We start from the raw sequence: 9,963 nt of genomic DNA on the forward strand, positions 1-9,963 counted from the left end.
CCAGCCCAACAACGGCCTTGTCACAAGATGCCAGCCCATTAGGATTTAGGAGGCCTGTTAACTAGCGTGGCTGTGTTGCCGGCTTGCCGCCGCTTCATGTTGGGACTTCGCGAGTCGCCACCGCTCGAGTCCTCGTGTCCTTCCTCGAGACGAGCTCGGAACGACAGAACTCAGAGAGACGTCGCTGCTCACCGCCGATCCGGCGGCGATTCAATGGCACCTGCTCGCGTGCGCCCAGACCCAGGTGGCCAGGTGTATATATATACCTATCTTGGACACTATTGATCTCGACACCGTTCTTAACGATTTTGCATCAAGAAAAGCCCGAAGCCGTCTCTTTTCATAATGGGAGTTTGATTTTATTCAGGATTTTGAGGTAATCAAATTAGTGTAATTTTCTTGATCTTCTAGTCATTGTATCTTGATATTGTCATTGCTCGTCAATTAACTCCTCTGTATATATATACCTTTATATACAATTGCATATTAGCACATATATAATTAAACATATATGTAGCCATAAGGGCCCATTGTCAAATTCGTCCTAAGTCCTTTGCAAACATAGAACCAGCCCTGCGTGGGGGAGAGGAGTCGGCGTGTGGGATCCAAGTTCCGCGGTCGCTCGAGCAGATAGAATCACATAGAAAAATAAAAAAAGACGTGATGATCCAGGAATCGAACCGTGGCTGGTGGTGGGGGTCACGGGCGTGGGCGTGGGAGACCAAAGGGGATGAGGAGGACCATACACAAAATTCTGATTGTCAGATTTGAGTAAGGAGAGAGAAGATTTAGAATCAATCTGGATGGTTGATTTTTATGGAGTTGGTTTTCTAGGTACATATTTTGGGGTGCGTGGAGAGGTGCTATCTCAGCGGAGGAAGTTATACGAGGTAGACCAAGCGATGAATATGATTGTGCATTAGTAGGGTAGATAGACGAGGGGAACAACACTTAGTTCATTGACGAGCTAAAGTTTTATAAGGTATGCATAGTGTAGTTTAGTGGTTGTATGGTTTATAGGTCTGTTTTTTTTATTATAAACTAGATCAATTCTCTTCTCTTTATTATTAATATATGCCACAACAATATCGCTCTGCTCTCTGGAAACTCGTGTGGAACAGTTGGGCTCTAGCAAAATGCGAATTCTATCCCTGGCTACTCTTACAAAACCATTTATGGACAGCTGAGAATGGCCAAATGACTACTTCTGTCCCCTACTCAAGAAGTATTTGGAGAAGGATCAGTGTTTGGAGTGACTGTCCCAAACTGCAGCCTGATAACTGAACTGAAACATCAAATCTGTAAGAATAGATATTGGACAGTCAGCAAGGACAGCAAGACAACACATTCTCTCGCTATCCTAACCATCTGGACCGTCTGGATTTTGGAAGCAGCATAAGTAGAGAGTTTTTTAGAAAAGAGAGAAGCCGACAAATACATCTTCTCTTAAATACACGATGAAGCCCTCATGTCGAAGTCCGGTGGAGCAAAGATAGTTGACAGTGTTGGTGCTCTCGTTGCTATTGAGGACATAAATTATTTCCCCCCTATAATCTCTAATGGTCTAGTAGAATTGGGTTGTAGGCTCATCTTGCACAAAACTCTCATCTTCTTATTAATATCGATAATGATATGCCTCAAGCGTCCGGACACAAATTCTTATCTTCTGCAACACAGAGAGAAACAGCCCATCTGCGACACGGAGAGAAATAGCCCATCTGCGACAAGCTCGATGTGGAACCCGAGGGGTGGATGTTGCGACGGCCCCACCGGCGAGCTCCGCTCCCACCATTGCTGGTGAGCTCCACGTGTGTGCTGCCACTGCCGACCTTCATGACAGATGCTCCAGCAAACAGGCGAGGGGAGGAGCTCCGCGCGCCGTCGCCGCACTAACGAGCCTCCACTTGTCCGACGCCGCCATCGAGCTCCCCATGCCGGCGAGCCTCCACTCGCCCAAGCATCAAGATATGCTGCATTAGAAGTGTATATTGCAAATATATGTTTCAAGTGTTTAAACTGTTTCATACATATTTTCAAGTGTTTTATCTGAATGTTGTAAAAGTTTATCTTAATTATTGCATATGTTGCAATATCTACCTAACCATGTTTCATAGGTGTGTTGTATATGTTGCATATGGGGAAGGGCGCGGCGAGACCAAGCGCGGCGGAGGAAGGGGCGTGGCGAGGGATAGGCGTGAGCGTGATTCAGGGGATGAGAGTGGGCGGAGACAGGTGGTCGCAGGGTGACACGGGCGCGCGCAGGGACACAGCGGGATGCCGCAGGTCAACGGGCACGCTCCTGTTTCTGTTACGCGGGGGACGGGACAGGACGAGAGCTGCATCTGGAAACGGGCGTATGTCCGGACGTCCACCGAATTAATATACGCTGGTAATGAACACAGATCTTTAAAAAAAAGAATGACACTTGTTTTTGGCACACACGACACATGCTACTACGCTAGTACTTTGCAAGGCATTTCGTACCTGCAAACCGCCCTCTGCATGCGCCGAACAGGCCTGGATCCGGATCCGCGCGTCCTTGACCGCAACTGCACCTCGCATGTCCCTTCAAGCTCCCGCCGGCGTCCTAGTCCTACTCGACACCTGGACTGGACGCCGCCATGCTGTGGAGTGGACACCCGATCCATCCGGGCTCAGATCAGTTGATCGCTTCCTCTGTTAGTTACAAGCGGTTGCTTGGACTTGGACAGACTGCTCGTTTCGATAGTTCCGCCGCAATCCATCTCTGATTCAGTGCTGTGAGCGGCTGCACTGCTGCACACCTAGCAAATGGCCGGGTGGAGAAAGGCGTGGCTGTCGGTGCGGGACCGGGCCGCAGCCGGCGGCAGCACCGGCTCACTGCAGGCGCACCTGCAGGGCTTCCTCCACTTCCCGTCCTTCCTCGCCAACTACAAGCGGGGCGGTAAGTACGGGAACGGCCACGTGAGCGGCAAGGCGGTGGCGGCCTGCTTCGCCGTCGCGCTCGCGCTCGCCTTCTTCTACGCCTCGGTCACCAGCGGGCCCGCCGACGACGGCTCCTTCCCTTCCCCGGCCGCCGCTTCCTCCTCCGCGCTTCTCTTGCCGTGGCTGTCGTGGAACTCGTCGTCGTCGACGTCGCCGAAGAAATCGCTTCCAACACACCCTCCTCCCGTTCCTCCTCCTGCCGTCACTGCGGGCGGCGCTGATGATCACCCGACCGACTCGGGCAACCGCAACGCAACCGTGGTGTCGCGTCGCGTGCAGACCGGCGCGGTGGGGGACTCGTCGGGTTCGGAGGTCGGCTTGGGGCAAGCGACGTCGGCGCCCCGTCAGACGGGCAGCGCGCAGGGTCTCCCCCTGCAGGACGCCGGGAACGCCACCGTGGGTTCCGACGCCGAACCCACCAGTAACAGTAATCGCACCAGAGAAGATGAACCGCAAGTGGAAACCACGACGCCGATGCTGCAGTGGGGAAGGACAGGCGGAGACGGTCGTCCTTCCCACGACGCCGTCGTCGCTGGTGCTGCCGGTCAGCAAGCGGCGACGAACGCTGACGTTGCCACCGGCAACTCCAGATACACAGGGACATCGAGCAGAGAAGAAACAGCCAAGAACGCCGCCGCTGGCTACGTCCAGAACGTGGCACGGCGAGCGGTTCTGCCATCACGACCGGAGCGGAAGGTGGAAAGACACAGGCGCAGGAGAGCCGTGAGGCACAGGCACCCGAGGCGACGGAAGGAGATCATGCTCTCGGCGCAAGATCTCGCTGTCGCTGCCGAGCGGAGCCACGAGGAGATGGCTGGCGTCAAAACCAGCTTCGCCGTCGGGCCAGGCAATGACGTGGTTGGCGTGAACACCAGCATCGCCGTCGGGCCAGGAAACGACCTGGCCGCAGGCGTGAACGCCAGGCCGGGCATGGTCGGGGCCGGCAACAACCGTGTCGTGTGGACGTCCGGCGTGCAAGACCTGGTTTCCTTCGCCAAGTGCGACGTGTTCAGTGGGAGGTGGGTGAGGGACGAGAGCTACGGGTTCTACCCGCCCAAGTCGTGCGCACTCATCGACGACGACTTCAACTGCCACAAGAACGGCCGGCCGGACAGTGACTTCCTCAGGTGGCGGTGGCAGCCGCACGGCTGTGACATTCCCAGGTACTCCCTCCTGTGACATTTCTGAAACTGAACTTCATGCGATATCCTCACAATCTTACGACGAGGCTCACGTCGCTCCAGGCTGAACGCGGCTGAGTTCCTGGAGAGGCTGAGAGGGCAGAGGATCATATTCGTCGGTGACTCGCTGAACCGGAACATGTGGGAATCGCTGGTCTGCATCCTTCGCCATGGTGTCAGGAACAAGAGGAACGTGTATGAGGCGTCGGGGAAGAACCAGTTCAAGACCAGAGGATACTACTCCTTCAAATTCAGGGTACAGACGTTTGCCCACTACATGAGATGAGAACTCTTGAATTTTATCAATTTTGTTCTTCTCAGTGTTGTTAAATCATTGCAGGAGTACAATTGCTCGGTTGATTTCATAAGATCAATATTCCTCGTCAAGCAGATGATTTGCGAGGGCAGAAACGGTACTGAAGATGCAAAGCTGAAACTGGATGAGCTAGATGCGACGACTCCAGCATACCGGACTGCAGACATCGTCGTCTTCAACACCGGTCACTGGTGGACTCACTACAAAACATCAAGAGGGTACATTGTACTTTCTGGACTGAGTATCATCAATTTCTTTCCATAATTCAAACATTGCTGAAGTACTTGCTAGTCCACAGGCTGAACTATTACCAAGAGGGCAACCATGTGTATCCCAGCCTTGAGGTTTTGGATGCATACAAGAGAGCTCTAGTCACCTGGGCTAGATGGGTGGACAAGAACATCGATCCGAGAAGGACTCAGGTTGTATTCAGAGGATATTCACTCTCACATTTCAGGTAAGACATCGCCACTATGCTGGTTGATTGTTGGCGCCATATTTTCTTCGTCTGACAATGATAAATTTTGCAACAGAGGAGGGCAGTGGAATTCAGGAGGGAGATGCCACATGGAGACAGAGCCAATATTCAATCAGACATATCTTTCTGAGTACCCTGAGAAGATGGTAATCTTGGAGCAGGTCTTGAGGCAGATGAAAACTCCCGTCATATACCTCAACATCAGCGCACTCACCGATTACCGAAAAGATGGCCATCCATCAGTCTACCGGATACGTTATGATACAGAGGAGGAACGGATGGCAATGGTGAAAAGGCAGGACTGTAGTCACTGGTGCTTGCCTGGCGTGCCAGATACGTGGAATGAACTGCTGTATGCTTCGCTGCTTCAGGCAGGCAAAGGCTCCTGGAAATTGTGAGAGGATGGTTACAAACAAAACATTACGGATCATCTATTCATATGCCAAAGCAAAGACATCTATTACAGATGATTCATGAAGCTCTGGTCTGTAGTTATAATTGGATATAATTGCAAATCCAGTGTTTCCTGTAGGCCCATTCCTAGCACAAAATAATTAGCACAAGGATAACCTTTTAGATTTTGTTCCCCTGTAGTTCATGTACTGATGTACATATGATGATATGAGACCTCAATAGCAGATTTTTTTAGGGGACTCAATAACAGATGTAACATGTCAAATGGATACTGGACGTTGGGAATTCATACCGCAGGATTATCTTCAAATAGATTCTTTGCATGAATTTAATTAGCAGAATATAAGGTTTTCCAGCTATTTTTTTACGGCAAGCTCTTCCAGTTATTTGACTAGAGCAGCTGGTTTCAGAAGGGATGAAGAACATTGTCAATTCAGATAAAACCGAAACATAGCAGAGCAGTACATCGTTTCATTTTTTTTTGATAAGGATCGTTTCAAATTTTTAGAAGATCAATACGTCAAAGAAGAATTATTGACATACCTTTTGTAACCTGAGTGCCAAAAAAAATACAGTATAACAAAGCCCCAAGGGCAAGGTCTAAGGTTCCTACTTTCAGAAGGCAATAAAAAAATAAAATACAGGTATGATAGGTCATTTCTACCAGTCCAGAAATAGTTTGTTGCTTGCCAACATGCACAAGATATGTCCTACTCTCTAAGACAGGCCAAAGGGAAGTGTCTCCTTTTCTCACTCCTCTTTCCATTTCTTCTTATCATCATCATATTTCAGATAACAGTTTTCTTTATATCAACCAAAAATATTCTCCCTTGTACTGATGTACAATCAACCAAAAATATTCTCCCTTGTAGTGATGTACAGCTCAACTATGACTTACAATTTACAAGCAACAACAGCAAGTGTTAAAATAATTTGAAACAACATAATAACAGCAATACAAATACACCATCAACAATACATGCTCATTTCCAACCCCTAGCATGAGAAAATAATCAGTAGACAGTCCTGGGGGCAAAGACAAGCAAATGATATAACAAGCAGCAATTCATTTATAGTAGAATGTTTCTGGAGTACACATGAGACAAACATTGTCTCATCAATGTATACACAGATCATCACACATGAATACTTAGGTTATTTGTCTTCCGCCTGACACAACTAGGCGGTAAAAGAGAGAACAAAAGGGAGGACTCCTAATGGAATCCGCCATTGCCGTATTGTGACTTGCCGGTTTGTGCGTACCTCAGCTGACCACCAGGGAGGTCAGGAAAGGCACCATGAAGCTGAATGCTTCTTGAGGAGCTCAGTTTCCACTATCCATCCTCATGCAGCTTTAACTCTCAAGAACCATGTAGATGCTCAAGCCATGCATCTTCCATGGTCTATGGGGGTTGTGAACAAGGGGTGGGGAGAGGGGCTAGTTTGTACCCGGGTGAGAATGATGATGTCTGCAGGTGATACTTGTCCAGCTATATATATTGCAAGAACTGGGAATCTGCATGGTGGCATTTTATATTGGCCAGCGCAGCATATTTTAGTGAAGAAAGGACAATAAAAGTTGGACCAAAGTTTACTGTTTTAAGTGCTCATTTGCTGGAACTCACACCAGTGCTGTTATTGCCTCCTCAGATGTCAATTCGAACTATATTCCTTCCCCATATAAATTCCCAGTCCACTTCCCGACCTAATGTTATCCGAAAGTATTTTACTCAAGAGAACATTGCATAACCTAATGCACGATCTGCTGGACGCCTGCAAACACTACTAAGGAGCTGCTATCCCGTTCCAATTCTGATGGCATATATACTATTAAAACTATTGACTACCTCTTTTACAGCATAGAAAATGTACATTATTATCTCTGCCATTTGATTTTTATTCATTGGTTTTTGCACTTTCAGTTTCTCCAATATATTAACAAATTTTCAGTTATTATGTAGATATACAAGTTCCTTATCAACCTGGGGCTTAAGCCTCATTAAGTGTTGTTTATCAATAAATGATATTCAATAAGTGATATGGAACTAAATCAAAATCAACTGACAAGCAGTAAGGGAAAAAAGTTGCCTTTACATAAAGCTAAATGAACACTTTCCACCTTTAGAGCTATTCCTTTTAACAATGTGGAACTACAGCAATGTGGCCTTCCTGTTCAACCACTAACTCATGCTTATCCAAAGCATTGCACTTCCTAATTTTGAAGTGTAATAAAGAAGGATGGCCGTCAATCTACTTAAATCAGCTCCTGATACAATGCTATTAAAGTTGACAAGATCTTAGTTTCATGTAAGATAATACTCTCCGGTCTTTTTTTTTTGAAACAAAGGCAGGAGCTCTGCCGCTCAATTAAGACAGAAAGAATTTATGTACAAGAGGGCTAGCCAACGGGATGACAAAAAGCGCACTCGATAGGCTAACCAACCCACACGACGCAGCTGAGCACTAACACGGCACACTACCATGGGTTATCGTTGTCGAACATGGCTGAAACGCCAGCAGCTCCGACTTCTCATGGCAGTCCACACACAAGCCACCCACCAGCGAGCCCGAAGCAAGAGGCCGCAACCGGTCATCGTTGCCAAGCTCAAACACCCCGCAAAAAGCAGCTCCGACTTCCAATCACGGCCACACGCCTCGCCTCCAGCGCTTGCCGACCCCTAGTAGACCCCAACCTACGATGAAGGTGGGGGCTCGCCGCGTGTCATCGTTGCCGAGCCACATCCCTGATGCAGCAGCTTCGACTTCTCGCAGCAAGACCCACCTCCACGCGTCGTCGAGGCGCCAAGAAGAGAAGAACAATCACCGAGGAGACATCGAGGCCACGACGAAATCCAAACGCGACGCCTTCAGGAAGGTAGCAACGCCGATAGCGCCACCGTCGCACGTCCAAAGTGAACCGGGCTTTCACCCTTGGATGATAGTGCTAGAGGGGGTGCACGACGCCCCCACCAGGGAAAGCGGCACCCACAGGTGTCGCCGTTGCTAGGCTTTCGCCTAAGGAGTCCTTAAGCACGATCATCGGGCCAAGAAGCAAGGCCCCTAGCCATCCCTCACTGCCATCACCGCTGTCCTGCCGCTCCACAGTAACCCCTTCAGAGGGGCCTCGACGCGCCGGCTGCACGCAGCAGCCGCATAGCTGCGTCGGCCGTCACCCCCTCCGGCCGGGCAACTTGGAGCCGGACCTGACTCCGCTGCTCTCGAAACACCGCCGCACGACCAACGCCTTCAGGCGGCCGCAGTCGCCGGCTCTTGGCACGTGCTGCCGATGCTGCGACCCGACGTCAGCCACCACCAGACATGTGCCCCACCCCCATGGGCGCCGCCCCCTGCCCAACGGCGTCAGAACCGGCAATAGAGCACCGGTGCCGACACCCTTTGCTGTCGCCGTCGCCTCCGCCTTGGCCAGGCACCGCCCTCTCCAGCCCTTCGAGAGGGAGCCGGATCCAGGTGCCGGAGCTCCAAATCCGGCCGCATGGGCACCGGACTGGATCCAGCGAACCGGGCCAACGCCGCCGCCGCCGCCAAGACAGGAGGAAGGGACGGGCGAGGGAGAATGGGATCCGCCGCCGTCCCCACGCGCCAGCCAGACACCAGCCGGCGCCGCCAACAGCCGCGGCGGATGCCCCAGCCGAGCTCCACGCAGCCCGTGTGGGAGGAGAGCCGTCACCCCGCTGTGACCAGCGCCACCAAATCGCGAGGAGAGGGGGAGCCCCGTCACCGCCATCCCGGCGAGCCGCGTGGCCATGCCGGCGGCCAGCTCCGGCGGCGGCGTGGCAGGGGGAGGGGAGGGAAGGGGTGGCTGCTAGGGTTTGGGAGGGCGCGGCCGCCCGTGTCACCCGCGTGGGGGAGCGACACGGGGGCTCTCGTTCCGCTTTCCACTCACCCGTGAACAGGAAGGCCACATTGCTCTAATTCCACATTGTTAAAAGGAATAGCTCTAAAGGTGGAAAGTGTTCATTTAGCTTTATGTAAAGGCAACTTTTTTCCCTTATTGCTTGTCAGTTGATTTTGATTTAGCTCCATATCACTTATTGAATATCATTTATTGATAAACAACACTTAATGAGGCTTAAGCCCCAGGTTGATAAGGAACTTGTATATCTACATAATAACTGAAAATTTGTTAATATATTGGAGAAACTGAAAGTGCAAAAACCAATGAATTGGACCAAAGTTTACTGTTTTAAGTGCTCATTTGCTGGAACTCACACCAGTGCTGTTATTGCCTCCTCAGATGTCAATTCGAACTATATTCCTTCCCAATATAAATTCCCAGTCCACTTCCCGACCTAATGTTATCCGAAAGTATTTTACTCAAGAGAACATTGCATAACCTAATGCACGATCTGCTGGACGCCTGCAAACACTACTAAGACTCAACTAAACTATCCTTAAGTATTCAGAGATAAATTCAAAAGATCACCTGCATGTAGTTAGTGGATGTCTGTTTCCACTAGGACAGGGAGGAAATCACTACCACCAATTGTGGAGCGCCACCAAAGTGGAATTTAGTTGCTGGGCACAAGTGGACCACCAACAGGATTTCTGAACTATGACTCCTTTTAATACATGGCTGAGGTGTGAAGATA

At 50.2% G+C, this 9,963-nt stretch overlaps 1 protein-coding gene across 1 annotated transcript; it reads left to right on the top strand.

Moving 5' to 3' along the window:
- The first annotated feature begins 2,382 nt into the window (after window positions 1–2,382).
- On the top strand, window positions 2,383–5,479 carry LOC136491121 (protein trichome birefringence-like 2). Its single transcript, XM_066487346.1, has 5 exons — window positions 2,383–4,127; window positions 4,209–4,401; window positions 4,486–4,679; window positions 4,760–4,918; window positions 4,995–5,479. The coding sequence occupies exons 1-5, from the start codon at window positions 2,791–2,793 to the stop codon at window positions 5,335–5,337; spliced, it is 2,226 nt and encodes a 741-aa protein (XP_066343443.1). The 5' UTR covers window positions 2,383–2,790; the 3' UTR covers window positions 5,338–5,479.
- The last annotated feature ends 4,484 nt before the right edge of the window (window positions 5,480–9,963 follow it).

The sequence above is a fragment of the Miscanthus floridulus genome, chromosome 11, assembly GCF_019320115.1.
Source record: "Miscanthus floridulus cultivar M001 chromosome 11, ASM1932011v1, whole genome shotgun sequence".
NCBI lineage: Eukaryota > Viridiplantae > Streptophyta > Magnoliopsida > Poales > Poaceae > Miscanthus > Miscanthus floridulus.

Coding starts and splice junctions, on each gene's coding strand:
- LOC136491121 (XM_066487346.1), top strand. CDS start 2,791: ATGGCCGGGTGGAGAAAGGCGTGGCTGTCGGTGCGGGACCGGGCCGCA. Junction 4,128..4,208: donor CACGGCTGTGACATTCCCAG/GTACTCCCTCCT, acceptor ACGTCGCTCCAG/GCTGAACGCGGCTGAGTTCC. Junction 4,919..4,994: donor TATTCACTCTCACATTTCAG/GTAAGACATCGC, acceptor ATTTTGCAACAG/AGGAGGGCAGTGGAATTCAG.